The sequence below is a fragment of the Pelmatolapia mariae genome, linkage group LG12, assembly GCF_036321145.2.
Source record: "Pelmatolapia mariae isolate MD_Pm_ZW linkage group LG12, Pm_UMD_F_2, whole genome shotgun sequence".
Classification (NCBI taxonomy): domain Eukaryota; kingdom Metazoa; phylum Chordata; class Actinopteri; order Cichliformes; family Cichlidae; genus Pelmatolapia; species Pelmatolapia mariae.
The window spans coordinates 30,033,047-30,050,237 of record NC_086237.1 but is presented as its reverse complement, the minus strand read 5'-3'; the positions used below and the strand labels follow the sequence as shown (position 1 = coordinate 30,050,237).

The window sequence follows — 17,191 nt, the reverse complement described above, 5'->3', positions numbered from 1 at the left end:
TCATCTCTAAGGTTTACAGAGAATGGACTGAAAAAGAGAAAATAACCGGTGAGCCGTAGTTCTCTAGGCAAAGATTGTGCTGATGTATGCAGAGGTCAGTGGAAAATGATTCAGCTTGAAGCAGTATGACCAAAGGCAACAGTAACTCTCACATCTTGGTTGTAACTGCTTGTTAGAATGAACCAAAGTATGCAGAAGATAATCTCTGAGCATACAACGCATTAAACCTTGAAGCAGATGTGCTACAGATGTCACTCCTGTCAGCTAAGATAACAAAAGTTGCTCTACCATTTGCAAGATGGTAGTCTCATTATCATGACAATTTTTTTTATTCATACATCCATTCATTTATTTATTTTACTGGTCATGTTTGAATACAAATTACTTTTTTTGGTGGCATACTAAAAAAAGTTTAAGAACCACTTGGACTCCGAAGCCCGTGACACAGTTTGCAGGGTATCATACAAACATGCTTAGAGATGAAAAGAGTCACAAGATTTTCAAAAGTTAAACATAAATGGATTTAATATAAAATTTAAAATTTGCCAGTAAAAAAAAGAAATTAAACTTGTTAATCATCTCATATCACTTCAGATTTACCTCACAAGCCTCTTTTAACACTGTTATGAGCTAATGTCCACCGTCCGTCTCCAGGGGTCAGTGTTTCATCAGGAAGTCTTGGCACAGTAGAAACAGATTTTACACATTTCTAACACAGAGTAAAGAAGTCCTGCTTTATTTAAGCACAGGTTCTCTGTCCTCAGATATATCACCCTCTCATACATGAAGCCTCATACAGTGTTCCACTTATACTCTTTTGTTAATGTAACAAAAATAGCAGACTATATATTTAATCACAGTCATACTAGGAATGTGTTTGGATGTAAATCCATATCACAAGTTCACTTTCATTCTGCCTACTTGCTCTCAGAAAACAACACTAATGGAATTATTGCACATCTACAATGAATAAAAGCACTGCATCGCATGAATCCTAACATATACAGAAACATTTAGATGGATGAATTAGAAATGAATACAATATGCAGCAATGTGAAATGCAGAGTGCAAAATACAATAGGTTCCAATTGGAAAACCATCACACTGCGATGGAGGTCCATTTTAATCAGCTTTGCAAAAGTGTCCAAATCACTCACGAGTGGGAATGAAGTGTAATGACCCAGTGGGAGGTTTTTTCAATCCTTATCTTTTCCTTTTGGGCACCTTCACAAAGCCAGAACTTGTGTTTATGGCTTTCTGCATGTCATACGGTATTTCATGATAAACCACCTGCTTTATCTTGCTGCTTTAGCTCGTCATGAAGCCACACACAATGAAACATCTGGCAGAGCTCTGTTTTCTTTTGTTTGTTTCTGCATACGCACACGCAGTTATTAAGCTACACAATCAGTTAAACAGGAGGAGCTCGCTTTGAAACTAAAAATCCCTTCTGTGGTAATTTTCAACTTAAAGCGTTTAAAAAGAGTCTCAATGTCCTGCTACCACAGAATCAGAGCACATAGGCATTTAAGAAACCTCGAGTTAATGTCTATCACCAGAAGTGGCAAAAGTACAGATTTTCTTTACTCAAGCAGAAGTACAGATACCCGTGTTAAAAAAAAAAAAATACTCAAATAAAAGTTGAAGTACTGAAGCAACTTTTTTTACTCGAGTAAAAGTAAAAAAGTACAGGCTCTGAAATGTACTCATAGTAAGAAAGTTAAAAAGTAGCTCAAGACTACTAACCATTTTTGTTAAAGGTAACAGAACCTTATGCTATATTAATAAAATAATAAAATATTTGTACAAGAACGTTGCTGGGTGTTTGAGTGGATGAATCTGGTAGTGGTCAGTGATCGAACCCTATGAATGACCATAATGATGGGTAAAACAAATAAACTGGCTTTCTGGCTGTGTTTAACATGTTAAATCTAAAAACCTATCCACTGCCAATCCAATTTCGTTGACTAACCTCCTGCTATTCCAGCAAAAAAAAAAAAAAAAAAAAAACTTGTTCAAAAGCATAAGTATTCCTCCTTCTCCAGCTTTACCAGAGGTTTTTAGACTGAAGTTCTGAAAAGGGGGGAGAGCATTTTATTCCCCTTTCAACTGCTCATCAGGTAGTCTCCATCAGAAGAGAGCGATTTAAAAAAAGGGGGGGGGGGAGGGGGGGGTATTAAGGCTGTTTACAACAATCAGCTGATTTTATCCAGACTACCATGAGGGGGGGAAAAAATCCCACAGAGAAACATCTGTCCTCCCTCCACGAAGTTGTAGTCCACATCAGAGAAATTACACCGTGGGTGATCTTCTGCAGCTTCCCAGGGTTTCTAAAGGCTCATAGCAGGCAGATCAGACTTTTCCCATCCTCAATCTCCTCCTGAACTTTATCGCTGGAAGTAGCGATCTCGGCCTGTGCAGACAGAACGGCACACAAGAAGGTTGCTAGCGTTCCTCCTATCGCTGTGTAGAACGCCCAGCCAAGTGAACAATTAAATGGTCGAAACGGCAACGCATCGGAGCCACAGTAGAACTTCACCTTCTCTGAACCCCAACCAGCAGGGTACAGCATGAGGCCGACCATCAGTAACAGGCCTGGAGGAAGAGCAGGTGATGATATGAGGGGTTTAGTCATGTCAGAGCTGAAGGTTTGAACAAATCACAGTGCAGGTGGGAGAATAGTGAGTCAGCTTTGCTAAAGACAACACCAATTTTTCAGCTGACGAGCTGATTTGTAATGGGTGGAGAGACCTCATTTGACCCCCATCCTCAGTGGTGATATCACATAATTACAGACTACCTACTCAGTAAAGCTGGGCAGTCAAACCCGCCTGTGTGATTCATTGCAAAATATACAGTGGTAAGATTAATAAACTTAGGAAAGTATGATGAACATCAGATGTTGTAAAGTCAGATGTTGTAACTTGCCAACACAAAAGCAGTACTGACATTCCTTACAGAGTATGGCATGATTTCAAAACTGAGCTCGAACAGCCTTGCTTGCACAGACTTGATGTGATAGACGCTATACTGGCATATTAGCATTAGCTCTGGAGCAAGTGATATGCAGCTTCTCAGTTTCTTGAATTTGACCATGATTCAGCACTGCTATTCTTGAAATCAGTTCCTGTAACATACAACATCTAGTATTAATGGTGAATGAACCCAGTAGATTCATGGCAATGAAAAAAAACCTTATATTCATGTATTTGGTATGTTTGTAGCCTTTCATGGCAAGTCAGCTATGATAAGTTCAAGCCCACTGCAACCCTAAATTCAATAAACAATTATGGATGGAGGGTTGGTGGGCAGGCTTGTTATTTTTCTAAGAGTAAATATACTGAAACTCAGAAACTTTGTGTCTGGACTCAAAAATGAATCTGTCTTGGCTGAGACTGGTCTTTTTAATAACTCCTTCTGTTTATAATGTTGCTATTTTACTACTTTATTTGACACCTGACTGTGTTATAGTATATTAATTGTTTATTTTTATTGCCATTTGCTGGATTGTGGTATGATTTCTGCCACCTATCCAACAACTATTCTTCATCTTCATCTTTCATGGGCGGTCGTGGCTCAAGAGTTGGCAGTTCGTCTTGTAATCGGAAGGTTGCCGATTCGAGCCCTGGCTCCGACAGTCTCGGTCGTTGTGTCCTTGGGCAAGACACTTCACCCATTCATAACGACCAATAAATATGAACACTTAAAAAAATGTTTTTCACTGAGAAAACATAGGGAATTTTAATTTTTTTTCCCTGTGTTTTTAAGCTTCTGTATTTAAATATTTTTTAAAATGAAGGCTAGAAATGCCCCAATCCACCATTCTTTGAAATAGCCAGCAGAGGGCGACTTACATGGTTACAAAAATATGTCCTGCTCTATAGAAGTTTATAAAAAAGAAATATTACTACGGACATAATTTCTCATAATCTCACGAAACCCTTTCATGGTGAGTTTATGGTCCCAGTTTTTAGTTTCAGAGTTTTTTTTATTATTTAATAGAACATGATTTCAGTTTGTGTCTTTTAAAATATATATATATATATATATATATATATATATATATATATATATATATATATATATATATATATATATATATATATATTTATTTTCATTTTGTATACTATGAAATAAAAACCTAAAAAACTTAGATATGTAATTTCTGAAATCAGTTTTCATTGATATTTTGTAAACAGTAGACTATATACTAGTATACTCTGGGATGACCCCTTAATCTGACTGGTAACTGGTTTTACTCCAGCAACTTTATTATATATGCCCTTTCATACTATAATTTATTTATGTCATAAAATAAAATACATTTCAATTTAGTGGAAGCTGTCCTCAGAGCATAGTTTACATATATATGAAGGTGGGAGGGGGCACATGATTACTTTCTGTAACAAAGATACTTAACACATACATACAGATTAACAATTTACCTGCAACAGCCTGAAGCAGTCCACAGATGTTGAATATGCTCTTCTTCAGGATGCTCTGAAAACACAGGCTGAAGATGGAGATAAAGGCCACACACCCAAGCACTAATGTCCCCGCTGCCAGAAACAACATGGCAGCCTGCCAGAAACCGCTGGCCACTTCTCCAAATGTCGTGGCATAGGGCCCACAGTTCACCTGCGGGGTCCCAATACGAAGGCAGCGGTTGTAAAGGCCGAGAGATGGCCGGTACTCTGAGTCCACTCCTGCCCTGGTCCCGCTGGTGTCATTCCGAGGCGATCCCAGCAACCAATCCGGGCTCATGAATGCGATGAGCTCAGCAAAGGCCACTACAATGCTGAGTAGGGTCCACAGCATGGAACGGCATGTTACAATAACATGGCACATGGCTTTAGCTCAGAGAAGGTAAAAAACAATGATGAAAAACTTAATAAAAATTCTTGAAGCCCTTTAAGCTATTGGAGAGTTTCAGTTCCCTTCCTTAGAAAGAGAAAGGTCTGTTAGGTTCCTTGCGCAGATCCAGATGGGCTGCTGATCTTATCCTCTCAGAGCAGATGTTGTCCCTTCTCTCACCTCTTCTTTGCCTTCTTCCTCTTTGAGGTAATGTTTGGCTTCAGACATCCCAAATGGCGACAGCGCACCAAATCAGCTTCCTTTAGTCATGATACCGCCTGAACAGCAAATCTAAATGAACAGAGACACACTGAAGTCAGCAACACAACAAGGACAGGGTGTAAGAAACATCTACAAATGATTCTCCAGCAACTATGAATCATCACGCTCCTCCTTAGGCTTTCCAGATGACAAACAGTGTCCAATTTGTACCTCTGTCATCAAACATTCATCCTTACCAAAAACCTACTCCCAAAGCGCTACTTTAAAGTCACAAACAGCTTGTTATGAGTGTGTAATAAGGCAAACTTCCCAGTGTGTGCTAGAACAGTCATGATGAATCACAATGTAGAGTTTATTCTGTCCTCGTTTTACTCATGGTAGACATCTGGCTGGTTGATTTTATCTGCAATGGGATAGAAACTGTGTGTTTTGCCACTAAGCAGTTGTTAGCACAGAGCAGTGCAAAACTCTGTTACAGCATGCCACATTTGACAGAATCAAACAAAAGCCACTTTCAGTATTCACTAAAGTGGGTGGCTCCACATTTTTGATTTGGTAGATTTTATTTTTGGCCAGATGCCTTTCCTGACGCAACCCCCGAGGAATTTGTGTCTCCTCCTGGAATCAAACCATGAATCTTTCACTTGGGAAATGTGTAAACCACTACACTATGGAACCACTGATAGGATCACACATTATAATGTGCCATATCCTCGCCGCTGTCACAGGCAGACACAACATCAATGGGATCCTTCAGTTCACTGCTTAAATTACAGCCTGAATAAATGAACGTACATCAGCATTAGTTACTGGCTTTCATCAAGCTTAGCAAAGCAAAATGCATTTCTTTGTTCTTTATTCAACAGAAATAAAATCTGTATTCGTGCAATGGGCATAAGTCCCAACAATCAATGGCACTGTTGCTGCATTATGATTTACTTGCTGTGACCATATTGGCCTCGACGCATCCTTGGTCTTAGGGGAGCAATGAAGTTTCTTGGAAACCCTCTGATGTCATGAACCAGCTGCATGATACATACAGAAAAATATGCAGGATGTGTTAACTTCACTATCTTGGCAGATCTCACTGGTAGAGCCAAGGGAAGCCTGTGTCTGTGCATTCCCCCAGACAGGATTTAAAGATTATATTGACCTAAATTATATCCATATAATATATAAATTATTATTTTAATTCATCTCTGCTAGTACGTAGCCACAAACAGAATGCTTTACTTGCAGGTTTTGAGAACTTAAACTCAACAGATATTAATAGCATTTAACCAATGGTGCAGCTTGGTTTGCCGATTTCAAACTAAGAAGCATTTCTTTGAACTGTAAGAGGAAGCCACAGTTGTTCAAACCACGAAACCTCTTGCTGTGAGGCAACAGTGATAACCAAAGCACCACAGTGTTGCCCTGCATTTCACAACTGTATTTCATGTAACATACTTGTCCCTTTGTAAAAATAAACTAAACCAACTAAACCTTCATTCATTTTCTAGTTCTGCAAAAGCAAAGAACTAAAAAAAACTTTCATGTCTTTTGTACAAAGGGAATGGGAGATATTTCAGAGATCTCAAAATCTGGAACCATAAAACCAAATGAATATTTTTGGCACAGCTTGGTACCACTGGAGTTAAGACAGAAGGGGTTCTCCCGTCTGTATCAGTTATGAGAAACCATTAATCAGGCACTTTATAGAGCCATAACTTTCACATAGAAGGGAGGAGAGGCTTGTTTAACTAATAGGAGTCGATATTATTGCTCTAATTCTTGCTGAATGTGTCATTTTGCCAGTGATGAAAAGTTCAGCACAAAAAAAAATTAATTAAGAGCTATAAGTCACTCTGGTGACCTGCCAGGAATACTCCAAGTACAGCACCAGGAATCACATAATCAACCCTCCAGCCTCAATTAAAGACGGTAAATCATTACACCACATCTGTCACGATCCTAGGCATTTCAAGGCAAAACACTTCAGGAATTTCCAGACCAAGTATTATCTGTTACCCCTACACTGAGTCACGTGAAGTCAGGATTAACCAGATCATAACAACAAAGTCGAAGCATGACAACATTTGAGTAGCAGGTATGAGATTTGGAACGGTTAAGCCGTGATTCAGTTCAAGGGGATTCAGTCATGTCTGCAGTCCCCTGTTGTGTTTGAAAGTCATGACAGGATGTGTTTGCAGTTTGTGCACAAGTCTGCTTTGATTTTACTTGAACGATGAAGCCGGTCTTAAACATTCCTAGTTAAATCTCATCTCGTCTGCTTGTGCTTGAGCAAAATTTTAGTGCTTCAGGACACTTGAACTTTATTCTCTTACTACTATCTCACACACTAATTAGAGATCACACAAAATTCCAGCTAAAATACGCTGTCTACAAATAATTACCCAGAGGGAGGTTAAACAGAGGGAGTGCATTTCAATTACAACTGGGCTGAGTAGAGATGAAGAAGATCCGCCAACATCACTGGTCGTTTTCAGACCCATAAGGAAATGACAGAAACAAACAGGAAGCAAACAGGAAGCATCAGTGTCTGTGCAAACGTTTTAGAGATTCACTCATGCATTGTGAGGATGACCTGTCAAACTACCCATCTAAACCGTCGCCCTACACACACAGTGTGTCTGAATGAGCTGTGAATCCTAATTTCAGGGAATTGTGGCTATAAAGAAAAGACCGAGAACAATATAATCAGGTATTTGAAGTGTGTTTATGTGTTTGAGGATGGTTTAGGGAGTGCCCTATTCTATTACAGTCCTTGAGATTGTTCCAGGCCTCTTCACGCACAATGGCTCCTTATTGTTATCACAGTTTCCATTCTGCAGTCATTTCACACAGCAGCACTCACCGCACAGGCAACTTTTTAGCTCTATTTATAGCAACCATTACGACACAGAAATGTAGTTTTTAAGTGCGTGTGCATTGTGAGAAAATCAATGTGTGTTAATGTGGCTCTTTCAAGCGCACATAACCATGTGCGTACATTTGTTTGCATGAGCTTTTGTTTTTTCGGCTACACAGTCTACACTTTTAGTTCCTCTGGAGTTTGAGCCTTCTGTTTGCAGCTGATTATAGCCCATCCAGCCTGAGCATGGTGCTCTCTGTTAAGACTACAATGCCCACAAATTAGCAGCTCTGTACAGAGATGGAGCCTACAAAACACACCTCGTCGAGGCAGTCAGCAGGCACTTTGTGTGATCTCTCTCAGCTACTACAGGAAATCTCTTCACTCACGGCTCGTCTACCGCTCTCTAGTCTCAAAGAGTGCTGTCAGAATTAAGCCTTAAAAGGTTAATGTTACACTTTTATTAGGACCAAGTATTTTGAGGTATTATCTATGCTTGTATTTAACTCAAAAATGTAGAGAGCATACAAATTAATCTGCAAGAAACTTTTACAGTAACTCATTAGTACCAACTTGTTGACAGGCATTTGCCTGAGTCTGTGGATGTATGCATGTATATATATGCACATTCTGTGCATAAGAGTGCTTACTGCAGTATTGTTGAGAGAGCATAAAGGTCACTACATCCTGAAATTGATGAATACTTTCCGCTTGTTTGGTGGTTGTTCTGGGAAAGCGCTTGAACAGCACTTCCTCAGCAAAGTCAAGATTTTCTGTGTGTTTATATGAACACTGGGGAGGAGTATTTTACACTTAACGGCACATCAGACACTCAGAATTATGACTTATTCATAACCCAGTGATCAAGGCGCTGTGGGTGAGAGGCCTTTGCTTCCCTGTTGCTTTTGATAGATACATATCTTGAAACAGCCAGATCTTTGTTACTGCAGCTCTCTCTGTGCTTGTGGAGTTGCTCTCATTGATATGCATCATCCCTAACACCGACAGACCATGGAGACTCTTTCATGAATCCTCCCTGATGCAGAGTTTGATGTTACGGTAGGTATGCAACAGGATGAAAGATGTTCAGTGGTAATGTGGTTCTGAATCTGATCTCGACCTGCTTTATCCCACGCTGCTCTCCTGTCCTGACACAAACCAAGCCTGCTGCACAGCATTACAAGCATGTAGTGGGGGCCCCGAGCCAACTTACACACAGCCTTCTAATACTTCATTCAACAAGCCAACATGAACAGTCTCCTTGCTGCTATGAGACAAACTTTCTCTCATGGAATTTACAAAAATTGCAGTCTGTGGGCCAACAGCCAGCCATGTGGACCACAGGTTAGACATGAAACCTGTTGTCCAAGCAGTTTGTATGTCCAGTAAAGTTTCTACTAATGAAGCGAAATGTCCGTTTGACTCCAAGCCCCAGATAAAGCAGCAGATACATATGTGGGTCAGTCAGCTAGCCGTTAGAGGAAGCCGCTGAGGAGTTAATTGGTCTGAGATATCAGCAACAGTGCTGGTAGCATGCCAAGGTGCTGAGGTAATGAGTGCAGGCCACTGTAGTCTGTTCTGAAAGGTGAAAAGTGAATGAGGACTGAAGGTGGGTGGTTAAGAGATCTAAAGCATGCTGACCCAGATTATTTGGTAAAGGGAGGATAGACACAGCCATTAAAATGGGAAACACATCCATTCATGGACATAAATTAGAAGCTGTCAGAGACGATGAAATTGCTATTGTTTTTCTGTGATGAGCCTGTTTAGAAAAGCATGTTTGAGCTGGTAGATCAGCTGCCCATATCAGATGACCCCCCCGTTAATTTGGATCGAGATCCCCCAGTAGCAAATTTTTCATAACCTAAACCATAAGCCCTAAGTCAAGCTCTGCTCTGCGCTGCTCATCTGGAAGTAAGAGCCTCATAAAAGGCTGACTCACTATCTTTAGGGCAACACAAGGGCTCATACAATATGTGAACAACAAGCACACTCAAATGATAAAACTTCCTGTCTGCATCATCACAAATTAGGAAAATGAAAAATAAATATGATACTAAAGCAGTTTGATGCCAATCAGAGTTGGGTGGGATCAAACGTGTCCTTCTATCATAAAAGAATGCAAGTAGCTGAGCTCAATATGATGTAAGTGAGAATGGAGCAATGCATCCACCACCCACGCTGGAAAAAATACATTAACCGCAAGTCTTTATTTTCCAATTAATTCCAGTACATTATTAATAAAAGCTTCTTGGTGCTTCATCAAGACTCATCATCACTTGTGGCCTTCAGTGTAGACTTGTAAACTTTTATCACTGCTCATTTTTATCTGCTGAACAAAAAACACATCAACGCCACGCTCTCTTCACCTCCAACAAACTTGTGAAACCAAGACCATGTTTACCATCGCAAATGTCAGCTGTTTAAACGAAAATTAAGAATGAAAAATAAGAGGAGATGTTGCAAACAGAATTAATAAGTTTTACCTAGTCCTTTGATTGCCACACCTAAACTTACAGCCTCAGGGAATTAACCATCCACCTTAATGAAGTGTGTGCTTCAACAAGAGAGCAGAGAGAGCACCCAAGAGTGAGTCACACTAGGCATACCAAGCATAAAAGACAATAAGCGCAAAGATAAGTTTGATTTCTTTGGTTTACTTGCTCAATTGTCCCAGATATTATGAAACAAGAGCTGTTCTCATCAAGAATTCTCTCTTGCTAACCATAACCATGTGAGCTGCTGCTTTTGCTGCCCTCCATAAAGAGCGGAATGAAAGAGCTGCAGGAGGAGAAAATGTTTCCCATGGATAGGCATTTACCACAATTTGTGTCTCATAACGTCTGCCACTGAGTGATGGCCACCATCAAATGCATGTTTAGCGCTCCAGAGTGAGTTAGATTTATTTTGCAGGCCCAGATTAAACACAATAAAACAATTCAAGCTGCAGAAGACCATTACTGCTGATGAACAAATGCCAGCAGTTCTAACTTTCATATACAACCACTGGACCTAAGGTTTCGATGACAATAGAGGGGCCCAAAAATGTAAACAATAAGTCAACAGTGAGAAGCCCTCCAACATCATGCCATAACAATAGATCCCACTTTACTGACAAACAAACACAAATACACAATCATAAACGGTGCCAGCCTGTGCTCACTCAACCTGGCTATAATCGCATCAAAAAACACATGACTTCCCCACAGAAAAGTATCAGCCAAGCTCATTTATGCGCATGTGTATGTGTGTGTGTGCATGTGCCAAAAAACAGAAAAAAAAAAAATCAGCCTTCTTCATCTGGTAGAATTCAACTCAACAAAGGCAACACAAAGCCATGTCGACACCATTCCCCCCTTACTCACTCTACCTCTCCAAGACATGCCACCGTTGGCCCAGAATGCACTTCTTCACTCTCAAAAACAGGTCGCCATGGCTCCTAACTTATTCAATCTGTGCAACACCCCGGCCTCTCACTCCCCATGCAAACTCTGTTGTAGCCTCACAGTTTCTGATGCACAAAGTGACCCTCACATTTCACTTACACAAAGACATGCATGACGCGGGCTGGCTCTACCCCTTCGGCCGTCCTGCTCTCCAGTTTGTTTCTGAAAGGATGATTGATGTACACACAATCTATTCCTTTCTTTTCTATTTATAGTTTTCCTTTAATTAAAAGATCATAAGAGCTTTGGCATGTTAATTAGATTTGTATTCTATAAAACTACTATAAACACTAATATATCCATTTGGAAAGGATTTAAATACTAAAATCCCTTCAAATCCTTGTTTGTATATGTATGTGACATTTCCTCTCACTGCATTCACACGCTGAGATTTACATTCAGTTAGCAATAAGAAATGTATCAGAACACACAGACGAAAACAATAATTACAAGGAGGTAAAAACAAAAAAGGCCACACAACACAACTATGTTAGTCTATGAAAAGAGTTCCATAAATAATTTGAGTATCCAGCTGTGGCTGCCTCTAAAGGTTTACATATCAAAGAATGCATGAAGGACAGTTTACAATCACACTCAGTAGAGAACAGGAGGCTCCTAGAAGGAAGCAAAATCTAAAGGACAGCAACAATGTGAAGAACTGTGTGGCGTAACTGGATATAATAATGGTTTTATCTACAATAATTAGAAGTCTGTCAATCGTGACCCTGACTCAACACTTGTGCTTATGTTAAAAACTAGTTTTATCACAGCCTGATAAAAACCTCAATAAATAAATATGACTTACGATATTTCCTGCATTCACTAGAAGCACAGCTTGTATTTTCACCACTGAAAAAAAAGACATCTCCCTTGGCTATCATCAGCACATTGCTCCATTCAATGACACCTAACAAGTTTGCGCTTGTCAAAACTCACTCATAGGAAAAGAGGGCAGGCTAGAGCAATCACACTGAAGGAAATTACGGCAGAACTGCATAATCTTTTAAAAGGTCACTGGAATTTGTTGAACATTGTACGTGTAAGTGCAAAAAATGCAGTACTGATCATTCGATATGAGTCACGATGAGAAGTCCTCACTGAAATTTAGTCATAACTCACTTTTGTCATTATTATTGCTAAAGTTTGTTCTTGATGTCAGCTTGAGTAAACACTGCAGATGTTTCTTGATTTGTTTGGTTTATGATGTAGCGCCACTTCCCCTCACAGTGCAACAGTGTGTCAGGCAGAGAGAATATTACTCCCTGGGTGGCTTTCCAAAGATGGACCTCCACCCTGCACCGCACTTCAAGGACACGGGGCTGTGGTGGAAAGGGAAGGGGACAAAGGGCTGCTGTGCGGACATGTGCGAAATACAGATAAAGATGTGAAAACCATTAAAATATTGACGTTTTCAACCGCTGCCACATGCTGTATCAGAACACGGAGCCAGCTGCAAGTGCAGATAGCTCACTCTTTGAATAAATGCGGTCTTAACGCACAATCCTCCAAGAAGTCTTAAAGTGGCAAGATGCCTGTGTATTACAACTCAGCGAAGCATGCAAACTCCAAAAACATACAGCTGCGAATAATCAATGAAAAGCTTTCCGACGAAAGAAATCAGCTGACACATGAACGTTAGGCTGAGCAGGGTTTCGTGCATTGTGTGTGCAGCTGTAAATCAATTGATTTACAGCTGTGCTTTAATGGCATTTTCAGCAGTGAGATTCACATCTGCCGGCCAAAAGCTGTGTCATTGCTACAAGTTCTTCTACTTACCGAAGTCGAAAAGCAGAGAAGTTTTGAAACACTGCTTCGTTTCCCGGGGCAGCCCAGCTTTCCAAGCACTCATTCACTCCTTTCTTCGGGACTCTCTCCTTCTCCCTCCCACAAACCCGCCCCGCTACCATCTGACGCCATCCTTTCTCCCCCCCGTTTACGCCCCTCTCTCGCCTCCCCCTCTCGCTCCCATCCCCCACCCCCACCGTGTGCCACAGAGAAAGTAGACGAAAAGTTGTAGCGATGATTAGAAAGAAAATTACTATTTCCTGGATGTTCTTATTCTCAGCTCTTCAAATAAACGCGTCGAGAACGATCTACGCACTCCTTTTTTGTCTGTATAATGAAATTCATTTTCTTTATCTTAATGGGTACTACTAAAACCACATAAGTGTATCTTGCCACATAAATCAGTGTGCAGGTGTGAAATAACAGCTGTGTAGCAAAATAATCGGGATTTACATTGAATCTACAGACATATCAGTGACCCATCATACTGCATATATTTAGGTGAGATATCATTTTACATAATGTTATTTTACTGGGATATTTGATTATTTATGTTCAGTCTGACCAATAAAATAGTCCTGGATAAATATTATCATTATGAAAAAACAATTTTGCCTCACATACTTAAAGTGCGCCTTTCATGCTTTTTATGTTGAGGTCAACATACGTTTGAGTAATCCATGTCAGCCAAAAGCCTTTTTTTGGTGTTGCCTCTGTATGATGTTACAAAAACAGAGCGATATACCTAATATTGGCCTCACAGACACACAGCTCTGGATGTGATTACAGCAGCAGCTGTTCAAAGCTTTTGTTTATGAGGAGGGGCCAATAAGAAGAAAGAAAGAGAGCAGCTAAAGTGGTTTAAGACACAGGATGAGAGGATAAACTGGGTGGCAGCACTGAGGCTAGTATGAAAAAAATAAGGAATTATTAAAAAGGGAAACTATATGGAGCTGTACATGAGAATAAGAAGTTCTCCTTAAAAAGCTGACAACAGATAAACATTTTTGCTTGTGATGACTTGTGATTTGGATTTTGACTTTAACGCAACAGTTCAGCTACAAGATATCATCCTGAACCCAGTTTGCAAAATATGGAGCTAAAGCCAGTAGCTGTTGGTTTAGTTTAACAGAACACTGTGTAAACAAAAAAACAAAAGGTTTTAAACTGGCTTTTATGAGACCACGATAACTGTTTTAATCATTTTATCAAATATTTTTTTAAATGCATAACATTGTTACCAAAATCTTTAAGGAGTAAGGGTTTGTGATTTGAGTGTTTATAAATGGTTTAAAGCGCTTGAGCTGAAGGCAGCTGGACTCCTTTTAGGTTCTTGTATATGTTTTCTTCAAGCTTTTTCTGAGTTGAAGATGCCTTTCAGATAAGAGACTAAACATCTTCAACAACCTGAAAGAAGTTTAGTTGCCTTTGATTTGAGTCCTTTAGACTTAACATGACTGAACTGAAAGACTGAGAACCTCGGCGGATGATGCTTGTGAATGGTTTTGCATAGATTGGATCAGGTTGGTGTCAACATATAACTTAAGATAGCCTTGACTACCAGACATTTAAGGCTCCAGAAGAGCCTTAAAAGCTTCCCTTTGCATGTTGAGAGTAGTTTGACCTTGAGCCACGAGCCACTCTTAAACATGTTATGACAGTGTGGTATAATCGAACTGCTAAAACTTGAGGAAGACCTTCACACTGTGAAAATTATAAAAGGAACAAATGCACTGCAGGGTGTTTTTAAAGGACTGTTTGTTGTGCACCGATAGTGTTGTGTGCTGATAGTTAAATTCCTTTATAAGTGTGTTTGTAAAAACAGGCTCATGCTGTCATAGCCAATTTTTCTCAGATCCATGCATTGATTTCTGGTGTGTCTAATGATGTTTAAAATACATATGCATGTTTGACTGTAAGTCTGTTGCTCATCAGAAAGGCGCATCATCATCATCATTATTATGGCCTACATACTGTATACCTGTGCTTTAATTAAAATGGCTTCTCCTAACATGCAATGACCTAAATTATCAAATACCATCATATCGCATGACAACCCTAACCCTGAACCACTGCTGCAACAGGCACAATTAAAATCACAATTAAAATAAAAATAAATAAAAGAAAGAGAAAAGAGAAAGAAAATCTAGTTTCAGTTTTAATTTTTCTGTATGTTTTATACAATGAATGTTATCATTTACCATTTAAGGAAACATTTAAGGAAAGTAGCACATAGTAAAAGAAAATTACCAGAACATTTTCTTTTCTTTTGTTCCTGTTGGATTTTTTGGTTTGTTTGTTGGGTTGTTGTTGTTGGGGGTTTTTTTTTTGTTTTTTTTTACAGTGCGCGACCTCCCACAGTGCACTGCACATGTAGTTTAAATACCATCACTGATCTTTATTAAGTTTTGCCTGCTCTCTCCTGTAGTTTATGCATTCGGCGGGCTCATTGTTCTCCTCTTTTCTGCCTTTTCTTTCCCCCCAGCTGCAAGCTGGTTACAGCAGATTGCTGCCTCTCCTTCAGAGTGGTTTTGCTTAAATTTGCTGTCTGTTACAGAGGAGCTATTCCTCCCCAGTGTTGTTAAGTTCAACTTATGATAGAAAGTGCCTTAAGATGACTGCTGTAGTCTCAAGCTTCAAGCCACTTTACACTGTTTGATAACACTGACTTCAACTTAAATCTTTTTTAATTTCACAGGATTGCGTTTTTTGTCTTATTTGTCATACACTCTTCTTATTCAGTATAAGACAAAAGCTCTAAAGCTTCTCATTTTAGTAAGAAAAGACGACATACAGTCTTGACACAGTCCAGTTTGTATGTTCTAGTATTACATGTGTCACTATGATATATACTGTTTGGGTTTTCTTTCTATATTTTGGGTGTTTGTGACAACCACATTGGTTTTCGCTGCATTCCTGTTGCATACATTTTGAACAAGCCATACACAAAACCTAATAAAAAAAATAAAGCCAAGAAACTCCTCTTCCAGGCCTGCTAACTCCAGCTTTCATTTCCTCTCTGGAGTGATGCAGTGGGAGCTTCTTTTTTTTTTTTAAAGAGCTGCCGCCCTCGTGGCACTCTTCACAGACTCACACTTTACAGTTTGTCTCCTCACTCACACGATGCCACAGTTCTGCACTGCAGCCGAGCCACTGTATCATTTGGGTTGCCCTGCCTTCAGAACTTCCTCTTTCCACACCAGTGCTGTTTGTGTGTCTCATCTTGGTGAGAACACTGTGGGAGGCAGAAAAGTCTGTAAATAGAGACGTGTGGTCATGACATAGGAAGACGTTCTTAGCTGCTGGGTAACTCCATGGGAAATGCAGACAGGACCTGGGAGACACTGGGAAAGATGAGTGGGTTTGATGGTTAGTGACTGTGGGGAGGAAGTTATGATGATGCCATTCCTGTTGCATGTGTTTACAGATTTGTATGTGGGTGTGTGTGAAAATCAGGGCTGCCTGGTATATTTGTGTTAATTGCAGTAGGGCTTTTAATATATACTTGCACTCTTTCTAAAACTATCAATGCGTAAATCTTGCTAGAATCCGAAAAATCTAGACATGGTGGTTTTTAAGTTTCTTATAAGAAGCTGACTTTATGTGGATACAGGTTTTGTTCATGTTGCTGCCATGATGTGTAGCAGGAAACTGGACCCAATTGCTGGAAACAGACGGAGGTAACAAAAAAAAAAGAAATCAACTTTTACTGAGGTTGAATTCAGAAAGGTCCAAAATGGCATGGGGCCAACAGCAAAACACACAACGCAAGGGTAAACTGGCTCAAATCTGACAAAAGACAAAGGGTAATTGGGGCAGAGTGGAGACATCCGGGAATATACACACAGACCTGGGAAAGTTAAAACAAGAGACAAATGCCTATCAAATCAAAACAGAAAGCAACATTACAGAGGAACACCTCAACTCACAAAAACAGAGACAAAGACTCTTACAACACAATATTAGGGAATATGAGGGATGCTAGACTTAAGTAAAGGCGGGGGAGAAAGGAATCCAAGATAAATAACAA

At 39.8% G+C, this 17,191-nt stretch overlaps 1 protein-coding gene across 1 annotated transcript; it reads right to left on the bottom strand.

The window, feature by feature from the left end:
• Positions 1 to 366: 366 nt before the first annotated feature.
• LOC134638963 (LHFPL tetraspan subfamily member 2a protein-like) lies at positions 367 to 13,229 on the bottom strand. The gene is made up of 3 exons (XM_063489940.1): positions 13,153 to 13,229; positions 4,446 to 5,145; positions 367 to 2,595 (listed from the first exon to the last, which is right to left on the bottom strand). Exons 2-3 carry the CDS (start codon positions 4,846 to 4,848, stop codon positions 2,339 to 2,341), a joined length of 660 nt encoding a protein of 219 aa, XP_063346010.1. The 5' UTR covers positions 4,849 to 5,145; positions 13,153 to 13,229; the 3' UTR covers positions 367 to 2,338.
• Positions 13,230 to 17,191: the final 3,962 nt, after the last annotated feature.